Genomic DNA, 26,612 nt, shown 5'->3' with positions numbered 1-26,612 from the left:
ATTGTACTAGAGTTCTAATTTGTTTGGCTATTAATCAAATATATTTAGAAGATGGATGATTTCTCTGCAATATATAACCTAATATCGTTTGACGATTATCTTGTTGCACGTAGTACGTATTCTTACTTTACTTGGCAGTTTGATTTTTTCACATGTATAATTCATAGATAGCTTTCCATTCTTACTTAATATGAGCACTCGCCCATTAGCAAAGAAAGCATCTTACACATGCTTCCAGACATAAGTATACTAACATCGTCCAGTATCACGAGAAGTACAAATGAACTTGACATTCACTCCAACTCTACAAGCGTATATTTAATACGCACAAGTGCAGCAAACAAAGCATCAACCATGTGCTGTGTGCTTGCGTCGTCTCCACCTGATTAAAATGAGGCACTAAAGACAGGTGGAGAGGTAGTTAGCGGGGGCAATAATAATCCAATGGCGAAATTCAGGTAAAACGGGATGAACTTCTTAATTGTTTTCAATTAGTGTGTGTGCGCGCGCGTGTGCGATTGTTAATTTGAAAGAGGCAGTATGAGGAAAAGCTCGCGTGTGTCGTTAACTCTAGAAAGCAATATATGATCCCATCACCTCCCACCACTTTAATGGCCAGTTGGAATGCCTATTTTCATTTTTCAATTAAAAAATTAATACCTGTAAATTTCTATTCTATTGGCTTCAACTTAAGACATGCCAGACCGTCCAACTTCAAACTTGTGGATTCAGGAAACACCTTTTCAAATTTTGAAAAACTGAAGTTTGCAACACAATACAGATCGGCTGCCCCTATAGTGTAGCATATAGTTTATCACTACTACAGAAATGGACATTTGTCCCGGTTGGGAACATGGAATAGTCCCAGTTTTCCATCCGGGACTACTATTCCGGGACTAAATGTCCAATCTTTTGTTCTGGTCGGTACAACCGGGGCTAAACAAACTTTTAATCCCGGTTGTCACTACCAATCGGGACCGAACACTATAAAAATAAAACTCTCAATGTTTCACCCCCGCCCTACTTGCATGCCAGCATGCTCACCACCGGCTCTCTAGCAGCCCGTGTACCCTGCACACAGCTCCCAAGTCCTCATCGCTATGGCACCACCGCAGGACAAGCATTCGGCGCAAAACTCAACCAAAAAATGAGAAATCATACAAGTGTTTCCTTGTTCATCATCAAGATAACACACAAGTGCTTCTCCATTCTCACAGAAACTCAAACTCAAACTATCTACAACACTACAACAATACCACAAACATCCAATCTCCACTACAATTCTTCCTACAACTGAAAAAAGAACAAAAAAAACCAAATCCTTTGATGAAAAAAGCACCATACCTATGGGACCTCAACTTAACGAGGGCCGAGCGGCCGCTGCTCACCGTGAGCGCTGCCATCCCTACTCGCCACGGGCCCAAGCCACCACTGCTCGGGTGCTTGGACTGGCCCTCCGCTTTGGCTGGCCACGCGCCTCGTTGTAACATCCCGGCCCAGAGCTTAATAGGATTAATAGGATACTCATACCAACAAGTTGCAATTTCTTTTCGGAAGCCGATCTTCAAAGAACTCCGAGGTTAAGCGTTCTTGGCCCGGAGAAATTTGGGGATGGGTGACCGACCGGGAAGTTCTTCCCGGGTACTCACGAGTGAGGACAAAGTGTGCAGAAATGACTGGTATTGGTCTGTGAGGGCAGTCTATGTCCTAGATAAGCTGCCAGATGTAAGCGGGCCCGGTCTCGGAGCTCGCAGCTCCGGCCAGACACGCCCTCCGTCCGGCTCCGCCGCCCGCCGCTCCGGCTCGCCACCCCCCTCAATCTCTCTGGCTCTAGCTAGAGGAAGAAAAGAGAGGGAGAGGGAGAGGGAAGATAGAAATGAGAGGATGGGAGAGATTGAGATGAGAGAGAAAGATATAGATGGATAGACACGCATTTGGAAGAAAGAAAAAAAATGGGTCGCGGCTTTCAGCCCTAGTGTTGGGCTCGGTGGCTCCAACCGGGACTAAATGTCCTTTGCCCCACGGCCACCCGGTCAGCCACGGGACCTAGGACTAAAGTCTTCATTAGTCCCGAGCCCAAAGGCGGCTGAGACAATGCAAAGGATCAAAGACCCACTCTGAACTAGTGGATGATGATTGTTAACTTCAAGAATTTCAGTACCACGCAGTGTATTTTACAAATAAAGTAACCATTGTTGATCTTGTTTAGAATTGTCTCAAATATAGTAGCAATTTGAGTGTATCCTCAGGGATTCTCCAAAGTACATTACAAAACCCTCGGTTACTTGAGGAGAAATTAAGGGGAAAAAAAGGCAATGAGAGTCGGAAATCTTAAACTTATTGTGATGAGTAGGGGTGTACACACGCAGTTACACAGTGGCGGAGCTGCACCCCATACTGGGGATATGAAGCACCGCCCATTTGTTCGCTAATTTTAATTTGAGTACTTCCATATATTAGCCCATTGACATTTGATTGAATCTTGGTTCCAGAACTTGACTGACTAGAATACAATGTGCACAAATGCTGCATCTTTCATCATTCTCCCTTCTTTAATTTGTCATTACTTGTCTGCCTAAATGCTTTTATATTGTTTAATTTAATTTGTTGTGTGCTCTTTACTTCTATTTTGTTTATTGTGTCACTAGTCGTCTATATGCTATATATCATTTTTGCTTGAATTTTAAGCTGAGAATCATTCTTTAATGGAAAAGTCTAAATTACTCCCCTCAACTATAGCCAAAGTCTGGATAACCCCCTAAACTATTTTTTGGTTCATTTTACCCCTCAAACTATCCCATTTGGATCAAATTATCCCCTAATGTAATTTGTTTTTTTTTCATTTCTCCATGAATAGATGGAGTTTTAAGTTGAAATTTTACAACATGATAGTACACACCATAACACATGTTAGAAAAATAAATCATAATTTTTTAATCATTATTTTGATATGTTAGGATATTTAATAATAAATTAGTTGTTAGAGTTCAAAATTATATGAAAACTAATGGGAAAAATTATAAAACTTTTTCTAAATATGCATTGTGATGTCCACTACTACTCTGCAAAATTTGAAATTAAAATTCAACTTGTGTAAGGAGAAACAAAAAAGATAAATTGTGTTATGGGGTAAAGTAAACTAAATGACATAGTTTAGGGGGTAAATTGAACCAAGTTATAGTTTAGGGGGTTATTCAGACTTTGGCTATAGTTGAGGGGAGTAAATTGAACTTTTTCCTTCTTTAATCCGTCATAACACCTTTTTGCACAATTCCTGGATCCACCACATCATAGGAGGGATGACCATCGCTAGACTGTTAGGCCAAGGGATTGTTACGTGTGTCTATATATATATATATATGTATGTATGTATGTATGTTATTTAGTCTGATGATCATGTGCTTTTGGTTGATGGTGAACTCCCACTTCAGCTTGGTACCAGCCTTCCAAGAGCTCTGGAACGTGTGGGAAATCCACTGCCTGGTCCTGACCAGCCTTTTCCTGCAAGTCTTCCTCTTCCTCTTTGCGGGCTTGCGGAGGCGCAGCGCGTCACCCGTGCTGCACACCATCGTGTGGCTGGCCTACCTATCGGCCGACTCTGTGGCCATCTTCGTGCTTGGCCACCTCGCGGTCTACGCGAGCCAGCCGGGCCACCAGCTCATGTCCTTCTGGGCGCCGTTCATGCTCATCCACCTGGGCGGGCAGGACACCATCACTGCCTTGTCGAGGAAAGACAACGAACTGTGGAAGAGCCACCTGCTGATCTTGGTCTCCCAGGTAGCAGTCGCCGGCTATGTCGTGGCCATGGTTTCTTGGCCGGACGGCCGGCTCATGGCTGCCATGGTGTTCATGTTCCTTTCAGGGTGCTTCAAGTACGCTGAGCGTACTTTGTGTCTCTACCTTGCGAGCCCAGAGAAGCTCAGGTCGCGTGCCCTGCGTGGTTTGCAAGACAAGCTTGAGAAACTTCAGGAGACGGAGGACAACGTTTACCCTTTTGGTCTTGGGAGCAGAAACAAATCCAGAGCCAAAAAAATGAGAAAAACACTTGATAATACAGTGAAAGGGAGTTCAAGCAGACTACTGTCGGCCGACGAAAGTATAGACATCCTGACTGTGAGCAACCAGCCCAAGTTGATCCCGTTTAATAGTTATCGTCCATTGATCAACTAGATTAAAAAGGGCCAACTCCGGTAGTCCTTGGAATGTAAAATGAGCACCGCCCAGGATTTAAACACACTCCACTTGCACAACATGTAGACATCGTCACACAAGCACAACTGTACATAGAGTTTAGATTACATAAAAGAGGTTCAAGTACAAGGACATCAAATTTCACAGTTTTTGCAGCGGAAAGTTCTACGTCGTGCTCATTCCATACATAGTACAAAATAAGAAGGTTAACACTATATGCCGATAGTGCCCTTCTCATAGCCACCGGCCATCTACTCCTCACCCGCACCTCCGTCCGCGGGGTAGAAGTACCCAAAGACGGCATCCGACTGTAGATTACCTGCAACAACTTTAACGATAGCACCATGAGTACAAATGGTACTCGCAGGGCTTATCCAATATGGGTATATACTATCCCGACCTCAAGGAGAATGCATTTGGTTAGTAGCAAGGATAGGGTGTGGTATTTAACTTTTGCATAAAATCATCTAACTTTGATCTAGTTGTAATAAGCAAAAGATAGAGCATCTATGATCTCTAAAGCATGCATCAAACAATTACATAAGTAAAGTGTTCATAAATCATAAGCTCAATCTTCCATGAACTTCCTCGGTAACTCTACGTTAAAGTCAAAGTACAACAGCGTTCTCAATGTCCGAGAGCGCGGCTATTGCAATAGATCAAAAACCCTACAGGGGTGTACAACTTTTCCCACATGAGAACAAGACCAACGACCATACCCACGGCCAAGGATAAGTGTTGATTCATGCCTCAAACTTTCACACAAACACAACCCGCTATGAGCGAACGGTCGAGAAGGACAAGTGCACCGGACCCGCCGATCACACTCCATCACAACTCGCACCGAATCCGATCAAGGCAAGGTGTGACTCATGCTAATTGGCTTACCGTCCCATTATAAAGTATGTGGTTTGTACGGAAAGGTGCTCAAGTATCAAAGCGATTACGCATCGGTCCTTAATCAACTCAAGCAAGACTAACCATGTGAGCTCCATCCCAACATGGCCCTATCATCCTTGCCCAAGTCCGAATCATCTTTCATATTTGCTCAACTTTTATCCATTCTGGACTAATCATGTAAATTAATCAAACATCCTATAGCTCGCGAGTGGTGGTGACCTTATCACCTCTCGTCTTGTACCGTAGCTAAGCATGGCTAAGCATATAGTTCGTGACACCTATTCAAGCATACTCATCTAAGGATGATATCCTAATCAAGGTTGATAATTCATCAAATAGGTTCGACGCAATCAATGATATATATATAGTAACTCATGCGCAAACAAGACACATATACTTCATTGATCCAAAATAGGGTGTAAAAAATGCTTAGGGGCCTGCCTTGAGTCTCGACGGGAGTAGAGTCTCCAACGATCTCCGGTTCAAGCTCCTCTTGCTCCGGCGTCACGGTCTCTACACGAGTGCAATGATGCATGATAAATAAATATGCCATGAATGATTGACATGGTATGCAAATGGTATGAGAAGGTATAATTTAACATTGTAAAACTATGATAAAAGGGCTAGACATGTAGTACATATGTGGATTAATCATAGCTAAGTGTAAGGGTAAGGAACAACTAAATGCGGACCGTCCGGCTTGGGAGAAGAGGACCGTCCGGCTCTAAACGACGGACCATTTGGCGGACTGTCCGCTGGTCAGGTGCGGACCGTGTTGGGTGAAAACATGCTCTCTGACTAAATCGCGGACCGCCCGCGTAAGTTAAGCGGACTGTCCACCTCTCAAATTTTGAAAGGCTAGGAATCGTGCAGAGGCTCTGTTGATTTGGGGGGATCTGGCGGACCGTCCGTCCATGTCGGGCGGACCGTCCGCGACTCGGCCGAGGCTCACCGGCGAGTTTGCCGCCGGCGATTCCAGCCACGGTTTGGGGTGGGGTTTGATCCTAGAGTTCTTGGGAGCCTAGGGAGTTCCCTTTGGTAGCTAAACCACACATGCATTAAGATCTCAAATCTATAGGTCAACAATGGTGATTGGGCTCTAGGTGAGTTCTTAGCCTCACATCCTAGGGCAATGGGGAATGGATCGGGGAGGGGAAACACTCACCGGCGCCGAGTAGGATACCGGCAAGGGCTTCAAGGTGACGGGGAAGGCTTGGGGTAGCTCGGGGTCGTCCTCTTTGCTTAAAGCTTGAGGGAGGAGATGGAGTAGAAGAAGAACTCGTTGGGGAATGCTCCTCCCCAAGGAAGAAGAGGAGATCGCGGTGGTGTAGCTCGTCGGTGTCGTTTCTTGGCATTCTCCGGCGATGCTCCGGCGAGGTAGGGCTTCAATGGCAAGAGAGGAGGAAGGGGAGCTCCTCCATGGCTTAGCTAGAGAGAGAAGTGTTTGGGGAGAGTGGGAGGGAGAGAGAGAGGGCTGGGAGATGGTTCCCAGGTGAAGAGGGGTCGGGCTGACGAGTGGGGCCCGAGGGTGGGACTTGGCGCCCAGACTCTGCGCGCATGACACGCACCAGAGATGCACTGGCAGACCATCCGCAAGTGAGGAGCGGACTGTCCGTGGATGGGTGACGTGGCAGTGAAGTCGATGTGTCCGAGGTTAACCATGGTCGGCCACGTGGCATAACAGCGGACCGTCCGACGTATAGGGGCGGACTGTCCGCCACTACCAAAAACAGTGGACTAGCCCAAGGTTTAATTCTCTCCTTAAGTGTGAGCTAATTGTGTTTAACTCGTTAACAAACATAGAGCTATTACAAATTCTACCCCCGTTGGAAAAATCACATCCCGAGATTTGGCTAAGGACCTAAAAAGAGGGCGGATTGTCCGCTAGGTGGGGCGGACTGTCCGGTGGTCAGTGAGGAAAAATTACCAGATAGGGGTGTGCTCGGTGAGGTCCTGGGTTTTGTGTACGGTGGACTGTCCGATTCAGAAACGCGGACCGTCCGCAGTAAAAAGGATGGAAACTCTAAGTTTCGGCTTGGTTCTGTGTAAATCTAGGCAAGTCTGCTGCGGACCGTCCGCGACATATAGGTGGACTGTCCGCCGGCTAAACTAGCGGGACAACAAGTTTCTGGGAGGGTTCTGGTACAATTTTTGAAACTACGGCGGACAGTCCGCTGGTAAAAACCGGACCGTCTGCAGGTGATTTCAGTTGGAAGACACAGATTGCAGGCTCTCTGGTGGATTTGGAGTTTTGTACTGCGGACTGTCCGCGTCAGAAGGCTGGACTGTCCACAAGACACGAAAAATGCCCAGAAACAGCACAACTAGAATTGGGTTTTCTCTAGACATGAAGCATCCAACAACAGAAAATTTTCAGATTTTGTGACAATCAACTTAGAACCAATAAGAAGATATTGAGTAAGATAAATGGGAGGATTGCGAATGCACATACTCATTTTCGAATAAATCGGGATAGGATTGCCGAAATTGATCCTCTTGCTCCCATATCGCTTCTCGCTCGGAATGGCGACTCCATTGGACTTTCACAAATTTGGTGGTTTTGTTTCTAGTCTTGCGTTCCGCTTGATCAAGAATTCGAATAGGATGCTTTTTGTAAGAAAGATTCGGTTGGATATCAAGATCTTCATAATTGGTGGCTTCTATAGGAACTCTTAGGCATTTCCTCAATTGAGAGACATGAAACACATTATGAATAGTTGATAGAGATTTTGGCAACTCCAATTGATAGGCGACAGCCCCACGTTTTTCCAAAATCCAGAATGGACCAACATAGCGAGGAGCAAGCTTGCCTTTTTCTTGAAATCGTTGTGTGCCTTTGAAAGGGGTAACCTTGAGATAGATATGATCACCAACTTTAAAATGTAGCTCCCTCCTTCCACGGTCGGCATATTGCTTTTGGCGAGATTGAGCCGCCCGTAGCCGTTCTTGAATGGTCTTCACCTTCTCTTCGGCCTCCATAACAATATCCGAGCCAAAGTACACTCGCTCTCCGGATTCCGACCAATTGAGAGGAGTTCTACAACTCCGCCCATACAAGGCTTCAAATGGGGACATCCCAATACTTGCTTGATAACTATTGTTGTAGGAAAATTCAGCAAAGGGTAGGCATTCATCCCAGCCTTTCCCATAAATGATTGCACACGATCTGAGCATATCTTCAAGAATTTGATTGACTCGCTCGGTTTGTCCACCGGTTTGAGGATGATAAGCAGTGCTAAAGGTGAGATCGGTGCCCATAGCATCATGGAGACTTTTCCAAAATTGAGCGGTGAATTGGGGACCTCTATCGGACACTATGGATTTAGGAACTCCATGAAGACAAATGATCTTGGTGAGGTAAAGCTCGGCATATTTCTCAACAGAGTAGTTGGCTTTGACCGGAAGGAAGTGAGCAGATTTTGTGAGTCGATCCATAATGACCCAAATAGAATTGTACCCATGGAGAGTACGAGGAAGGCCGGTAATAAAATCCATGGATATATTCTCCCACTTCCAAGAAGGAACAGGAAGAGGTTGGAGAGTTCCGGCCGGCTTGAGATGTTCGGCCTTCACTCTTTGGCAAACGTCACATTCGGCTACATATCTTATAATCTCCCTCTTCATGCGAGTCCACCAAAATTTCTTCTTCACGTCTTGGTACATCTTGTTGCTACCGGGATGGATGGAAAATTGAGATTCATGAGCTTCATCAAGAATTTTCTTTCTAAGCTCAAAATTCTTGGGAACTACCAAACGTTTCCCAAACCAAAGGATTCCTTGATCATCAATCTTGAAACACTTGAGCTTGTCTTCATTAATTCTAGCTCTGAGCTTCATCATGCCCTTGTCTTCAAGTTGAGCTTTCTTGATTTCATCAATAAGATTGGAGGTGATAACTAAAGAAGCAAGTGACCCATGCTCCACCATAGAGAGATTTAGCCTCCGAAAATCTTCACAAAGAGTGTTGACTCCGGATCGAGTGCGCAAGCAATGGCATTGGACCTTTCGGTTCAAAGCATCGGCAACCACGTTGGCCTTGCCGAGATGATAGTGAACTTCTAGTTTGTAATCTTTGATCAATTCCAACCACCTTCTTTGCCTCATATTGAGTTCTGCTTGAGTAAAAATATACTTGAGACTTTGATGATAGGTGTAGATATTGCAAGAATTTCCTAGAAGATAATGACGCCATATCTTGAGAGCATGAACAACCGCTGCTAACTCAAGATCATGGGTAGGATAATTTTCTTCATGACGCTTCAATTGACGTGAAGCATAAGTAATGACTCGGCCTTCTTGCATAAGAACACAACCAAGTCCAATCCTAGATGCATCACAATACACATCGAATCCCTTAGTGATGTCCGGTTGAGCAAGAACCGGAGTGATAGTGAGTTTGGTCTTGAGGATTTGAAATGCATTCTCACAAGCATCGGTCCACTTAAACTCTACACCTTTCTTTGTCAATACGGTCATAGGCTTAGAAATTTTGGAGAAATTTTCAATGAACCTATGGTAATAACCCGCAAGCCCAAGAAAACTCCGGATCTCACTAACATTTTGAGGTTGCTTCCAATCGAGCACATCCTTCACCTTGCTTGGATCCACAGCTACACCATTTTCCGAAAGAATATGCCCAAGAAAAGCCACTTACTTGAGCCAAAATTCACACTTGCTAAACTTGGCATAGAGACGATGATCACGAAGCTTTTGAAGAACAATGCGAATATGCTCGGCATGCTCTTCCTCGGTCTTGGAGAAGATAAGAATGTCATCGATGAAAATCACCACAAAGACATCAAGCTCTTCGAAAAAGATAGAATTCATGAGATACATGAAATATGCCGGGGCATTGGTTAACCCAAATGACATAACCGTGTACTCATAAAGCCCATATCGAGTAGAGAAAGCCGTCTTGGGAATATCCTCCACTTGAATTTTAATTTGATGATATCCCAAGCGAAGATCAATCTTGAAAAAGAATTTGGCACCCACTAATTGATCAAATAAGATGTCAATCCTAGGAAGAGGATATTTGTTTTTCACGGTCACTTCATTCAACGGTCGGTAGTCCACACACATCCTTAGGCTACCATCTTTCTTTGAGACAAATAGAACCGGGCATCCCCAAGGTGAGGAGCTCGGATGAATAAATCCCTTGTCAAGAAGAATATGCAATTGCTTCTTCAATTCAGCTAGCTCATTGGGAGGCATACGATATGGTCTTTTAGATACCGGGGCCGTTCCAGGGAGTAGCTCAATAACAAACTCGACTTCCCGGTCGGGAGGCATCCCCTGCAATTCTTCGGGAAAAACATCCGGAAATTCGCACACCACCAGAATTGCCTCTAACTCCGGCACAATGGTGGCATTGAGAGCATGAAGTTGAGAGCCCAATTTCTCATGAAGATAGAGATTAACTCGCACTCCGGAAGGGTGCCTAAGTTCAATAGAGCGAGGATTGCACCGACTAACCCCATCATGTTTAGTCATCCAATTCATCCCAATAATGACATCCAATTCTTCTAGATCAATGACCACAAGGCTTACTATGAATTTCAGTCCTGAAACTTTAAGTTGAGCTAAATTGACCACTTCTTTAGAAACTAATGTTGCTCCGGGAGCATCAATGATAAATGGAGTAGGTACTACCCGGATAGGAAAATTATGTTCTATGGCAAAAATTTTACTCATGAAGGAATGAGATGCACCGGAATCAAATAATGCTCGAGTGGGTTTAGAATTGATAGAAACCATACCAACAAGAACATGCATGTCCTCACTAGCTTCTTCCGCCGTGATATGATTCAACTTGCCACGTTTGGAATTTTGACCATTCCTCCCATCTTGGCGAGGAGGAGTTGGTGGGTTTGGACCATTGCCGGCTCCACCCTTTCTTGGAGAGGGACACTCACGAGAGATGTGGCCTTGCCCGCCACAATTGAAGCATGGCCCACGAGAGGTATTTCCACCACCGCCTCCCGGCTGCCCCGGAGCACGAGGAGGTTGACCTTGGGGAGTCGGAGGACGGCGTGCCATCCACATGGGTTGAGGAGCACCAAAACCCGGCGCACGGGGTGGAGGAGGAAGTCCCGTGCAGGGGCATTGCGAGTTACCACCGGTTGAAGAAGAGGCAGCCCGCTTGCGGTTCTCCATATCAATCTTACGGTTCTCATTCTCAAATGCATTCATCTTGTACTCGGCCTTGATCGCCTTGCTAACCATGTCATTGAAATCCTGAAAATCCGTGGTGGAAAGATGAGATTGTAGCTTCAAAGACAGCCCATTCATGAAATGATCTTGCTTCTGCTCATCCGTGTTGACATCTTCCAAGGCATATTGGGCAAGATAATTGAAGGTGTTGACATACTCCATCACGGGCTTGTTGCCTTGGCGCAATCTGCGGAACTCATCCCTCTTGATATTGAGCACACTCTTGGGAATGTGATATGCTGGAAAAGCTTCACGAAATTCAGCCCAAGTCACTTGGTGACCTTCTCCAACTTGTGCCATATATCCATGCCACCAAGCTCCTGCGGCATCACGAAGTTGATGAGCCGCATAATTGACCTTCTCTTGATCATTGCACTGAATAAGACCAAATTTTTGCTCTATGGCATGCAGCCAAAAATCAGCATCCAAAGGCTCCTTTGATCCACGAAAGATAGGAGGGTCGGTGGCCATGAAAGCGGAATGACCATGGCGTTGTCCACCATATCCCTGCCCACCCAAGTGCTGCACAATGGCTTGCATAATCTGATTTTGCGTTTGTCGGCTCTCCTCCGACCTTCTAAGGATCTCCACAAGGGTTGGGTGCAAAAGGAGGAGGAGGAGGAGGGAGCGGTGGTTCGCCATTATCACCACCAGCACCAGAGTTTTCGACCATCCTGCCGCCAACCACAAAGGAAGTTAGCGACCGGGAGAAAGGAAAATTGATATAGTACAATTGCACAAAGAAAATTGCACAACTATGTAAGATACCAACCACAAATGTGTGAGAATAAAATTTGACATCATAGATAGGATGGATCAAGGAACAATGAGACTAAAGAATTTTGGACAGCACTATGAATCACCCATAGGATGTAACCATAATCATATATCTAGTACCCCCCATATTCTTAAAAGAAACATGCATGAATGATGATAAATGATGACATGTCTCAGCCATACGCACAAATAACATGGCACACAACTAACATAACGGAGGTCCACATAGATAATATATAGTAGTACATTACATAGGCATATAGCTAACTAGTGTCTCACACGGTCTCACCAATTAACTATTCGATTACATAAAATAGGCGGTACATTACAACGAGTCACATAGCTCGAGGAGTCTCATAACCGCCATAGGTTTACATAAATATTTAGAAGGGACCATAGGGACCTCTCACGAAGTATGGTGGGAAGTCATCAAGAAGGTGATATTGAGGGGATCCGGTGTCTTCGGGGTTCTCCGGGTGAGTGAGGGGTGCATGTTCACCACCAAAGATGATCTCTCTAGTCAAAGTTGTGGGGGCAAAGCGGCGCACACGCAGCCCATTGGACATACGTGCTTGCCCCACCACATGTTGAGGAAGATATATGCCTTGGACTAGAGAAAAGCGAAGCTCCAATGGTGCCGCCTCATGTGGGGTGTAATCATTGGGTCCATACAACACATCTTGAGGTACACGGCCCATGCGAACATACATATCCACGGTGCGTTGCAATTCATTGAAGCAACGTCTTGTCTCCCTTAACTCCGCTCGGATGCAACGGAGGCTTCGGTCTTGTGCCGCCACCAACTCGGACATACGCCTTTGTAGCGAAAATGGCCTCTCATGCCATATTTCAATATAATATTTTGGTGATTGATATAGACAACACAACACTTGGACTAATATGATTATTAAGATGACCATTCGCGGGTCTCAGGGCAGCACCCTGAAACCTCTTCGGTCCAAAGGATAAGAATCGAAGAGACCGTGAAGAAATCCAAGTCAGAAAGATCAAAATAGAGACAATTTACTATCACCGGTTAAACCGACGATAGGAAAATTGTACTCACCGGTGCAATGGGCTCAGTGGAGACCAAGTCAGCAGAGTGCACCGGTTGAACCGACGACGGGAAAAATGAAGGCGTCGGTGTAATGGACCCAGAGGCTGAGGCTAGGGTTTAGCACCGGTTAAACCGACGATGCTAAAAATTGAGCGGCGGTGCAGTTGTCCAGAGACACCATTTTTCGGGGGTTTCTGAGCTTGCACTCACCGGTTAAACCGACGGTGATTTCAAGAGCATCGGTCGATTGATCAAGTAGCCGTTGGAAGACAGTAACGGCTAGAAGAAGGGAAAGTACACTCACCGGTTGATCCGGTATTGACAAAACTGGAGCGTCGGTTTAACCGGTGTTAAGGAATTTTGTTAGCCTTTCCCAACTGTTCTTTTGGGGTGTGTGGGTTATATATACCCCCAAGGCCGGGTCATTTGATGTTGCTGGAGTGTGCTGGAGTTGCTGAAGCCTACTACACTTGAAGAACACCTCCAACCACCATAGAGCATCATTGTACATCATAGAGGCTTAAGCACACTTGTGAGAGTGCTTAGTGCTTGTAATAGGGATTAGTTCTTGCGAGAGCTCCCTTGAGAGAAGCCTTGCTGCGGCAAGCAATCATTGTACTCGTCGTGTGACCCTCCGACTTGGTGTGGAGTGGCAACGACACTTTGTGCGGGGAAGGAGACCCCTCTTGGTGAGAACCTCCGATAGTGAAGACGGTGCCATGGGTGACGCTTCGAGAGAGACGGTGGCGGTGGCCTTGTCTTGGTGACTTGGGGTCACTTAGCTTTTGCTTGCCGGGAGCCTTGGTGGCGAATGCAAGACGGTGATCAAGTGGAGAGACTCGGCATCACACTTGTTCGTGTTGGACAAGTGGCCATGGACGTAGGGAGGGACTTGGTGTCCTAACCGAACCACGTTAAATCGTGTGTCTTGGTGTCTTCACGGGAGTTTGCATATTCTCTTCCTTACCTCTTTACTTACCGTATTACATTTCCACATTTACTCTTTCTTGCGTGCCTTTACTTTCCTAGTTAGTTTGATTAGGATTGGCTATAGGTTGCAAGTCTTTTAGGGGTAAGTAGAGAGTAGCATAGATAAACCTTAGTCATAACTAGCATGTGTAGGACGTGTTAGGTTTATCTCATGCAAATAGATTGAGCCCTAGGATAGAAAGCGATTAGCGACCCTATTCACCCCCTCCCCCTCTAGGGTCGGACACCCCGGTGATCCTTACAGCCTTTCATACAAGCTAGCACCTCCCATTCCCATCTCAAACACATTCACACCTTGCAATGGTCCTTGAATTGGGAAGTGAGTGAATGGGTTACGCTCCAACTCGATCACTTCTTGGCGGAGAATTGCCATGGCCTTGTACACCACTTCTTGGATTGCCATCTCAATTGAAGTTCCATGAGCTGAAATATTGTGAGCTTCCGTGACCCCTTCAACAAAGCGTCTTGGGATGAACACGGTGGCAACATAGTCCACCATGCCCGGCCCAAGTCCCCTCGCAAAGATCGAATACTCCGGCCTCCGCGAGAAGTTGCCTCTCCAAAGCATCTCGGCAAGGAGTGGAGGAAAGCCTTCCGCCTCCTCGGCCCGAGTCACCATGACCAATCGGCCCAAGTTCTCGTTCATCTATCATGGGTAAGACAAGATGAGTTAGTGAACATATTTATAATAACTAATGTGCAGCCCTCAAGGTAAGAAAAGTAGCTCTATGGAATATAAGAGATATATATACAATAGAAGCATATAGCCTTAAGAAAAGCAAAATTTTACAAACAATTGATTATTAGTGATCACCATTTGGTTCCTAAATGTGCCTCACAACAAAATTTTAGTGATAACCATGCATGGAATGCAACCTTATCTCTGATGCCACGCTGTGAGGAACCAGCGCAAGTTGATCCCGTTTAATCAAGTTATCGTCCATTGATCAACTAGATTAAAAAGGGCCAACCCCGGTAATCCTTGGAATGTGTCATGAGCACCGCCCAGGATTTAAACACACTCCACTTGCACAATATGTAGACATCGTCACACAAGCACAACCGTACATAGAGTTTAGATTACATAAAGAGGTTCAAGTACAAGGACATCAAGTTTCGGAGTTTTTGCAGCGGAAAGTTCTACGTTGCGCTCATTCCAAACATAGTACAAAATAAGAAGGTTAACACTATATGCCGATAGTGCCCTTCTCATAGCCACCGGCCATCTACTCCTCACCCGCACCTCCGTCCGCGGGGTAGAAGTACCCAAAGACGGCCTCCGACTGCGGATTACCTGCAACAACTTTAACGATAGCACCATGAGTACAAAAGGTACTCGCAGGGCTTATCCAATATGGGTATATACTATCCCGACCTCAAGGACAATGCATTTTGTTAGTAGCAAGGATAGGGTGTGGTATTTAACTTTTGCATAAAAGCATCTAACTTTGATCAAGTTGTAATAAGCAAATGACAGAGCATCTATGATCTCTAAAGCATGCATCAAACAATTACATAAGTAAAGTGATCATAAATCATAAGCTAAATCTTCCATGAACTTCCTCGATAACTCTACGTTAAAGTCAAAGTACAAGAGCGTGCTCAATGTCCGAGAGCGTGGCTATTGCAATAGATCAAAAACCCTGCAGGGGTGTACAACTTTTTCCACATGAGAACAAGACCAACGACCATACCCACGGCCAAGGATAAGTGTTGATTCATGCCTCAACCTTTCACACAAACATAACCCGCTTTGAGCGAACAGTCGAGAAGGACAATTGCACCGGACCCGCCGATCACACTCCATCACAACTCGCACCGAATCCGATCAAGGCAAGGTGTGACTCATGCTAATTGGCTTACCGTCCCATTATAAAGTATGTGGTTTGTACGGAAAGGTGCTCAAGTATCCAAGCAATTATGCATCGGTCCTTAATCAACTCAAGCAAGACTACCCATGTGAGCTCCATCCCAACATGGCCCTATCATCCTTGCCCAAGTCCGAATCATCTTTCATATTTGCTCAACTTTTATCCATTCTGGACTAATCATATAAATTAATCAAACATCCTATAGCTCATGAGTGATGGTGACCTTGCCACCTCTCATCTTGTACCGTAGCTAAGCATGGCTCAGCATATAGTTTGTGACACCTATTCAAGCATACTCATCTAAGGATGATATCCTAATCAAGGTTGATAATGCATCAAATAGGTTCTACGCAATCAATGATATATATATATATATATAGTAATATATAGTAACTCATGCGCAAACAAGACACATATACTTCATTGATCCAAAATAGGGTGTAAGAAATGCTTAGGGGCCTGCCTTGAGTCTCGACGGGAGTAGAGTCTCCAATGATCTCCGGTTCAAGCTCCTCTTGCTCCGGCGTCACGGTCTCTACACGAGTGCAATGATGCATGATAAAAAAATATGCCATGAATGATTGACATGGTATGCAAATGGTATGAGAAGGTACGATTTAACATTGCAAAACTATGATAAAAGGGCTAGACATGTAGTACATATGTGGATTAATCATAGCTAAGTGTAAGGGTAAGGAACAACTAAATGCGGACCGTCCGGCTTGGGAGAAGCGGACTGTCCGGCTCTAAACGGCGGACCATTTGGCGGACCGTCCGCCGGTCAGGTGCGGACCGTGTTGGGTGAAAACATGCTCTCTGACTAAATCGCGGACCGCCCATGTAAGTTAAGCGGACCATCCGCCTCTCAAATTTTGAAAGGCTAGGAATCGTGCAGAGGCTCTGTTGATTTGGGAGGATCTGGCGGACCGTCCGGCCATGTCGGGCGGACCGTCCGCGACTCGGCCGAGGCTCACCGGCGAGTTTGCCGCCGGCGATTCCGGCCACGGTTTGGGGTGGGGTTTGATCCTAGAGGTTCCTGGGAGCCTAGGGAGTTCCCTTTGGTAGCTAAACCACACATGCATTAAGATCTCAAAGCTCTAGGTCAACAATGGTGATTGGGCTCTAGGTGAGTTCTTAGCCTCGCATCCTAGGGCAATGGGGAATGGATCGGGGGAGGAAACACTCACCGGCGTCGAGTAGGATACCGGCAAGGGCTTCAAGGTGACGGGGAAGGCTTGGGGTAGCTCGGGGTCATCCTCTTTGCTTGGAGCTTGAGGGAGGAGATGGAGTAGAAGAAGAACTCGTTGGGGAATGCTCCTCCCCAAGGAAGAAGAGGAGATCGCGGCGGTGTAGCTCGTCGGCGTCGTTTCTTGGCGTTCTCCGTCGATGCTCCGGCGAGGTAGGGCTTCAATGGCAAGAGAGGAGGAAGGGGAGCTCCTCCATGGCTTTGCTAGAGAGAGAAGTGTTTGGGGAGAGTGGGAGGGAGAGAGAGAGAGAGGGCTGGGAGATGGTTCCCGGGTGAAGAGGGGTCGGGCTGACGAGTGGGGTCCGAGGGTGGGACGTGGCGCCCAGACTCTGCGCGCATGACACGCACCAGAGATGCACTGGCAGACCGTCCACAAGTGAGGAGCGGACCGTCCGCGGATGGGTGACGTGGCAGTGAAGTCGATGTGTCCGTGGTTAACTATGGTCGGCCACGTGGCATAACAGCGGACCGTCCGACGTATAGGGGCGGACTGTCCGCCACTACCAAAAACAGTGGACTAGCCCAAGGTTTAATTCTCTCCTTAAGTGTGAGCTAATTGTGTTTAAAGCTTAATGATGCACATGATGCCATGTTTAACTTGTTAACAAACATAGAGCTGTTACACTGACGGCCGATGCTCCCCTCAGTAGTGCAAGGATTGTTTCATTTGCTGAAGATCATCTACCCGGCATGCTTGAGAGGTTTCGGTCCAATTCAGAACGGTGCAATGTCTATGAGCAAGTGGGAGCAATTCTGGTAGATTTTTACCAAGGCCTCTACACAAAAAACCCACTTCAGAAACCCTTCGTCGGTACTAGTTCTCATTCTTTCATAAGAAAATGCGTATGCAATCAGGAACCCTGCACAGTGGTTGTTTGCTGTGCGCTTTGTTGTATGTGTTATGCTCCCTTCCTGTTGTATGACCTCTTTCAGTATGTTTCAACCCCGATAGCGCTGGTGCTCTTCTGGGCCGCCGAAAAGGGGGACCAAGACCAACTACAATCTAGAGCTGTTATCGCTGTGTCCTACACATTGCTTGTAGGAGCAATAGTCCTTGATGTGTCCTTCGCCACCATCTCCATTGTTTCCAAGTACATTCCGCTACCTGCAGCATGGAGCAAGAAGCAGTGGTCCGAAGAGTTGGCGCAATATAGCATGATCAAGAGGCACGTCGCACAAGACACTGCAGGCATGGCATCTATACGCCAGTGGATCGGTAGGCACTTGGGCACCTGGGGTTTCGACTTACTTGAGTTAACACACACACCCATCACAAAGGATTGCACACCCATCAAGGAGTTCATCCTTGACAATTTGTTAGTCTTGGGAACAAGAAAGAAATGGAGCATTGCTAGCTCCCATGGTGGGCTGGCCCTTAAGGATTGTATGGACAAACACCAAGGTCCAGATTTTGAAAGGCTAAGGAAAGCACTAGTCAAGACCATCCGCAGCGATGTTGATTTCCCGACATGCGTGCTCATCTGGCACGTTGCAACAGACATATGCTACTACTTTGAGGACAATGATAGCACTGACTCTAATGAAATGAAGAAGCATAGGCGCATGAGCAGAGAGATATCAAATTATATCATGTACCTTGTCTTCAAGTCTGGTGTGATGCTTACTACCAACTCCCAGTATGTACATGAGAAAGCTCATGATGAAGTTAGCACATTGTTGTCAGGTCAAGATCAACAAGGTCAACAGGTTACTACTCTACAAGAGAAAGCAGCAGTGATTAAGCTTTTTCAAGCCAAGAAGCAGAATGACGAACAGGAAGATCTGGCAGCGCCTGCGGTTGATGCCGATAAGGCTGCTGCTGCTGATAGATTTAAACAGAAACTCCTGCAGAACGCCCAAGAGCTTGATTCTCCAGAGCGGGCAGCAGTCATGAAGTCTTTTCAAGGCAACAAGAAAGATGAACAGCGGGATCAGTCGGCACTTGATACCGAGAAGCATGAAGAATCAGTCAACAATGATAGTGCTGCTGACACTTGTCATCTGCATAAACTCTCGCAGAGCGCTCAAGATCTTAATTCTCCAGTGTTGCCCCGTGCGTGCGAGGTGGCCCAGGAGCTAATTAGCATTGACGATGATACTGAGCGTTGGGACCTTATCGCTTCCGTGTGGTCGGAGATGCTTTTCTTCACTGCACCTCGTTGCGGGGCTGCTTTCCATTACGAGCATCTAAGCATGGGTGGGGATCGGAGCTCATCACACATATTCTCCTACTCATGAAATTTCTAGGCCCTTTTGTACCACCCCCTAGTGCCTAAGCCTCACAAGCCATGCCATACATTGTCAAAGCCATCCTGATCAGCTCATATGATTGTACCTTTTATATAAGCACCAAGAAGTAGCACTATGTAAGCTGTTGCACATGTAATAACACTACTAAAAAACGATTTGTAAGAACGCCTCGATTTTTTTTCTAGGGGCGGATCAAAAAGTAACCCGCTCCTACAAAATATGCGATGGTACTGTAGCAGTTGGCCCGCCCCTAGAAATACTTTTGTAGGGGCGGACGATGCCGTCACCCACCCCTAAAATGGAGCACTATTTCCAGGGGCGGGCGACCGCGTGACCCGGCCCTAAAAAAATTGAAAAGCTGACGTGGGTAAATAAACGAGTCTTTCTCCCTCATCTCTGACTCTGCGGCAGCACATGCGCTGCAGCTCTCTCTCTTCTCCCCATCTCCTCATACGCGCTTCCTCCCCACCTCGGCAGCGCCGCCGTGGCCGCGGGACTCGACGGCGGCGCCTGCAGCCGCGGAGCTCAACGGCGGCGCGCGGAACAAGGGCGGCGTGTTCCACGTTCGTGATGAAGCGGTGTGGCGGCACGGCGGGCGGCGGCCATGCTCACGGCGGCTAGCGGCGCGCGGCGGGCGGCGGCCAGATCCACGCTAGCGGCGCACGGCGGCCAGATCCAGCGCGGCGGCAGCGGCCAGCGGCAGCGCGTGCGTCCAGCGGCGCGCGGCTGGCCGAGGCGGCGGCCAGCGGCGGCACGCGACGCGTGTCACGCGGAGGCAGCGGCCAGTGGCGGCGCGAGGACGGCAAAACGCGCGGCGGGCGGCCTCCCGACGGCCAGGCGGTGACCAAGCGGGAGCGGCGTCCACCGACGGAAGCGGTGGCCGGTGGCAGCGAGCGGCGCGGCGGCCGGCGGAAGTGGCGGCAGCCTGCGCGGCGGGAACGGCGTGCCGCCTGGGCGGCGGCCGGCAGCACCGAGTGGCGCGGCGGCCGGCGGAAGCGGCCCGCGAGAGCAAGCGGCGCTCGGCGGCACTTTTTTTAAATTTTTTAATCTATCTCTAGGGGCGGGTCGTTGGGTGGTCCGTTCCTACAAATACATCTCTAGGAGCGGATCGTGCCATGGTCCGCTCCTAGAAATTGATTTTCAGGGGCGGGCCTTTTACCCGTTTCTAGAAAACTTGATTTCTAACTGTGGAAGACAGCTACGGGTGGCGCGCCCGTCCCTACAAATGGTATTCTACCTGCCCTTGAAAACCTTTTCTGTAGTAGTGTAAGTTTTGACGAAATTTCTTATGCTCGGTGTGATGGAAATCATGGAATAGACACGAAACAACTGTGTCCATTGTACTTGTATCTGGCATTTATGTTGATTGTTACGCGTGTGCACTGTGATTTTATTGCTAGGATATAGAAAAAAAAAAGTCCATTGGTGTATATCCTACTACTAGAAAACAAGTCTTAGGTCCACCCCAAAAGTACCGGTACGAAGATGAACCGGTGCCTATGCTAGGCACCGGTTCATCTTCGTACCGGTACTTTTGGGGTGGATGGAATCTATGAATGAGTCTTAGGTACCAATCGGTACCTAAGGCTCTCCATAGGTACCGGGTGGTAACTTTTACATTAGTACCGGGTGGTACCATCAACCGATACCAATAGACCAGCCTTAGGTACCGGTTGGTGTTACCAACCGGTACCTTAGGCTCTCCATAAGTTACTTCAAAAGGAAAATGTCTCATTCGCAATCAGAATTGCTGCTTAGGTGAGATGGTAAAGTAGCAACGCGCGAGGCTAGAGGTCGCGGGTTCGAATCCCAGCCAAAGGATATTTTGCGTGAATATTTTGGCCATAGGTACCGGTTGTTTTACCCGGTACGCATGAATATTTTGACCATAGGTACCGGTTGTTTTACCCGGTACCAAAGGCTCGAGCCTTTGGTACCGCTTTCGGGGCCGGTATCAAAGGGCACTTTCAACCGGTACCCAAAGTCATTTTTCTAGTAGTGTCCATTGTGTATAAACGAGGAAACACGTATAACCACATAATTTGAATATCATTAACCTGAAGAAATTAAGAAACAATGTTATTATCATATCGTCCGACTCACCCTTATCGGTTCCTTGGTACCAATTATACCAACGATTCGATTAGCTCGACTAGATTGCAAGTTATCCGATTAGTCATCAACTAATCATGATTAGTTATCCGATTAGACATCGAAAGACTAATATCTGATAATACACTCTTTCATATTTGTAATCCATTACTACTCTCTCGTAACTATAACTTATCATTTGAAAATTTGCTTAGGGATACTTGTTAAGTGAGATATTTATGTGTTGAACCAACCAACCATAGTTGAATCTTAATCTTTATTGTTTGCCTACTTATTCTCTACTGTAATTTATAATTGACCATCTATTTAATATATAAATACACACACGACAACGCTATTCTACACCTTATGTGTAGAATGAGATTCTACACCTAGCCAACCCAACAACCAGCCCAATAACACAGCCGTCCTATCCATCCCCAACCTGTCCAGCTTCTACCTTCGGCGAGCACGAGCCGCAAGCGCGTGAAGCGCAGCGAGCGGCGAGTGCGAGACCACCCTGAATCGTCGGCGCGCAGGGCCAGTAAGGCGACATATGCAGGCCGGTGACAGGCGTCCCGCGAGCACGAGCCGCGAGCAGCAAGACCCAAGGGTACAATCATACGAGTAGGAGAATACAATCATATGAGGCGTCCCGCGAGCACGAGTCGCGAGCAGCAATTCCTCGGCATGAGTGGCGGACCCAGGATTTAAACTTAGGGTAGGCCTAGCTAAAAATTTCAATATATAATACAATATCTTTTTTACAAAATTCCATCTTGCAACTGCAATATTCTCATACACTTTGGTGTATACAAGTACAAAGTAAGCAAATGTACAATAATATTTTTAAAAATTCCAATGGTACCTCCAATTCAAAAAATAGGTACTAATTAGCGTAATTACAATGTAAAAATTTAAGTAATAATAGATTAAGAGATGGAAAATTCATTTAAAAACGATATAATTTATACTTGAAATAACAATGAAAACTACAAAAGGGCATCTAATAGACAAAACTATCATCACTTTCTAATAAGCACAGAGATCTGTGAGATTTGAAGGAACTAAATGTATACTTAAACACTGGAGTCAATCCTTAAAAATTTACACATATCGTTAAGCAACCAATTCCGTTGGGATGCTATTGCTGCATGGCCTCAAGCGTAGAGCAGTAAAAATAGCGGCAGCAGCAAATTAAACCGGCTGGAGCCTGGACGCAGACCGGGCGGGTGGCCACGTGGGTGAGCAGCACAGACAGCAAATTTGGGCCGCGACGGACAGCGCATCAGGCCTTAAGTGGAGCGAGCGGACAGCAGTTGTGGTGGGCTAGTATTTGCATGTTGCCTGTTGGGCCATTTCTTTGATTTGGACCACAAATGCTAAGCAGTAAAAAGATTTTGGACCAAAATTTAGGGTAGTCTTGGACTACCCTTTGGGCGCGCGGGTTTGAGCCAGCGCAGGGGCCGGAGGCCGCGGCGGCGCGCCACTGACGGGTCGGAGGGAGCGGAGTCCGCGGCTGCGCGCGAGGCCTCCGCGGATCGACGGCATGCGAGGCCGCGCGAGGAGCAGGCACGGGGCGGGGGTGCTGCTGCGCGGTGGTGGCGGCTGCACGGCCCGGCGCAGGCGCGCGCTACGAGCATGCCAGCGGCGGAGGCTTCCTGCCGGCTGGCCGCACAAGGCCAGCGCGGCCGCCCTTGCTGCTGCGACGAGGATCAAAATTACAAGAAAATTGATGTGTGCTACGAATCAAGCAGCTGCTCCGCCATCCACCAAATCTCTCTGATTTTGTTTTGATTATTAGGTAATGGACATTTTTCCTCGGTAATTCAGCTCTCTGATTTCCCACATCTCTCTACCCCAACTGATTTTGTTCTAATTTTGGTCTCCTGGAGAAATGGAGTTTAGGGCATCTCCATAGCCAGCAAATTGGTGATTGAAATTACTGAACCATCATTGAACATCGAGATTAGTAATTGAGCTACTACTCATGTTCTAACTTTTCTCCGCTTGTTTTGCTTTGATGCAATTCAGTAATGTCAGGAAAAAATGATAAAAAAATTCATTCATTTTGGTTGAATGATCTCATTAATTACTGAACTCATCACGTTACTTAGTTACCAATGATTTCTTGAATTACTGAATTCATAGAAAATGATCTCTCCTCTCTCAGTCCTCCTCAAATTTGCAATAGATTACTAGCCTACGTGGCATACTGATTAACACAATCTATTGATTACTGAATCTGTGTATGCATAAGCATTATGATCTGTATATAAAAAATGGATCTCGTTTTATTGAATCGATCTGATGTAAAAAGAGGCTGTACATGAAAAAGTTCCGAGTCATAAAAAAATGTGGAAAAAATTATAGGATGTCTCAGACGCTCTCAATTACTGGATCCAAACATGATTGGAATATTTTTTCTGAGTCTCTCAGTAACTGTCTAACTGAATCAAAACACACGAACTATATATACATCCAAATTATTAAATTCACAGAAAATCATCCCTACTCCCTCACATTTGCATAATTACTGCCTACAGCCGGCGGTGAGTAGCAGACACCAGTAACCCTGTTAGCGCCGAATCAGCGCCAACACACGATTGCGTTCGAACGCACGGCGCGAGGAGAAGCTCGATGTAGCTCTCCCATACAGGGTGGTCAGACCGGTCAAGGGGACCGATCAAACTGGTCGCCGGTAAAGATCGGCGACGACCGACGAACGCTCGCCCGGGAGGGACTCTGTCAGGGCAAGCGCGCGCAGGGTTGTTCTTGTATCGGCAGGCAAAGCTAATAGTAGTAGAACGCTTTCAGATGCTGCGGAGACATAGAAAGAACAGTAAATATGAGGGTTGGAAAAGCTAGGGTTTGAGGAAGACAAAAAATAATACAAAGTAATGAAAAGTAGTAGATTGATGTGTTTTTGATCGATTGGATGATGACTCAATTGGCCATAACCCTTCATATTTATAGTGTGGGATGAACTTATCCCGCAAGAAATCTTTTTTACTGATCTAAATCTATAGAAATCCTAATAGTACTCGGACTCATTTTGGACCAGCCAAACCGGTCGGACTCCTGCCGCACAGGCTACAGCACCAGAGTTACGACCAAGTTGTCAACAACCTCCAACCGCAGGAGTTGGAGGAGGAAATGATAGGCTGTACGTGGACCGTTTCAGGGGATGGATCATGCTTTTGTAACGCGCGTGATATATAGCCGGCCTGCTGCCTCCCGGCACAGGGTCTATGGACGCGCGAGCGCCGACCCCCGGCACGCCTCCCGTGGAGGCGCGAGCTCCGCCTCCCGCCCTCCTGCCGGTTGCTGCGTCTACACCTCAACACGCGTTTGTGGTGGCCGCGCCTCCGCCTGGTTCCTGCGCCGAATCCATGCCCCCGCCGCCGTGGATTTTCTACGGGAGAACAGAGCATGAATCGGTTTCTAACACTATCGTTTGGCTAGGGGCATTTTGGCCCGTTCGTAAATATTTGCATGGAGAATTGATGGCAGTAGCTAACCGAAGCAACAGAAGAGCTATTTTAGGAAAGAAATGAAATTATGATGTCGTATAGGGAACTTCTGGGAAAAAATCAAAGAAAGAAGAGCTAAGTTTAGTAGAACCAAGTAGATAATTTTCTCTAAATACTTTAGCTTCCATTTGATTCGAAGCCACGATTTGGTATTGGCATGGAAATTATTCTATAGCCAACATGAGATTAACTTGAGAAGCCCTAATTTTGGCTTTCCAATATTTTGCTTAGAGACAACACAAACCATACAATCCCGTTCTAGGTAAGATAAACTATTTGTAAACGTATGCAAACCTTTTACCCAAACGCCAAGATAAATAAGTTCTTTTAACAATGGAAATGATTATCCAACTTCACCCTCGTCATCGAGAGGTGTCAGGCCAACATTAGTACGCACTGTAGCAACCACAACATTCTCACAAAACGTTTAAAGTATGAAATATGCTTATTGAAAGCCAATCCGTAAACAAAAATCGATGAGATGTAAAGAAACAAAGAGCCAACATCTCCAGCAAGCGACATGCCTTATCCTCCCCTTTCGATTCTCACTGCGCTACAGCTATGGCCAATGACGTAGCCAATACGTTCCCCTGAATAAAACCTGCAAAAAAGTTTGTATTGACATTTGTTTAAAACAACATCGTTTCTATAAACATATTTTTGGTTTATGACTCCCTTATTTTAACCAATGATGAAATAAATCATCTTGGTGGTGCTAAACTAAAAACTAAGTGAATCCCGATTGCAGAAGCTGCAAATTTTGCTTCCAATCCAATTTCGCCCAGCTAAATTATACTTTGCAAGTAACACACCCATTTTCAAGTACCATATAAAGATTTTAATCTTTAAAGGTATCTTCGCATGCCAAATCTCTTGTGTAACCTTTATACCACTATCAACAAGATTTTTATATATAGAGTGTATTGTGAAAAAGCCATTAGCTTGTAGGGACCATGTGAAGGTATCCCTCCCCTCTTGTAAATTAATGTTCAACAACTTATCCATTGTATGGAGCCAGTCATGCTCTCCTAAAAGAGATATTTAGTGGTGTGGTGCTAAGCACTTTCACTACCATAGCATATGTCAGTCAGCTAACCATGTTAAACAGAGATGGGAATTGGGACCAGCCATATGTCTTCCCAAAATTTTATTTGTGAACTATCTTTAAGTGAAAAATGTTGAAGCTAAGAAACTTATCCTTCACCTTCATTCGGCTTCTCAGCGACTCTTGCCCAATGCCTTTTTCATTGCATAGATTAAATAACCATTTACTAAGCAGATATGTATTTTGAATATCCAGATTTATTTTGTATTTCCGAACCACCTTGTTTTGTTCAAACACCTTCAACTGTAACATGAATTTCCCTAGTAATCTAACACAGCGACGAGAATTTGTTTCCAAATTTTGGATACACCCCATTTAATTAAGACCCAAACATTTGAGATATAAGAAATAGTGGAACCAATTAAGGACACGTACCATCAATATTCAT

At 46.2% G+C, this 26,612-nt stretch overlaps 1 protein-coding gene across 1 annotated transcript; it reads left to right on the top strand.

Annotated features, from left to right (window-relative positions):
• Positions 1 to 358: 358 nt before the first annotated feature.
• LOC120653991 lies at positions 359 to 4,317 on the top strand. The gene is made up of 2 exons (XM_039931626.1): positions 359 to 458; positions 3,432 to 4,317. The coding sequence occupies exons 1-2, from the start codon at positions 445 to 447 to the stop codon at positions 4,168 to 4,170; spliced, it is 753 nt and encodes a 250-aa protein (XP_039787560.1). The 5' UTR covers positions 359 to 444; the 3' UTR covers positions 4,171 to 4,317.
• The last annotated feature ends 22,295 nt before the right edge of the window (positions 4,318 to 26,612 follow it).

This window comes from Panicum virgatum, chromosome 1N, assembly GCF_016808335.1.
Source record: "Panicum virgatum strain AP13 chromosome 1N, P.virgatum_v5, whole genome shotgun sequence".
NCBI classification, from domain to species: Eukaryota; Viridiplantae; Streptophyta; class Magnoliopsida; order Poales; family Poaceae; genus Panicum; species Panicum virgatum.
This window is presented reverse-complemented; position numbering and strand designations above follow the sequence as displayed.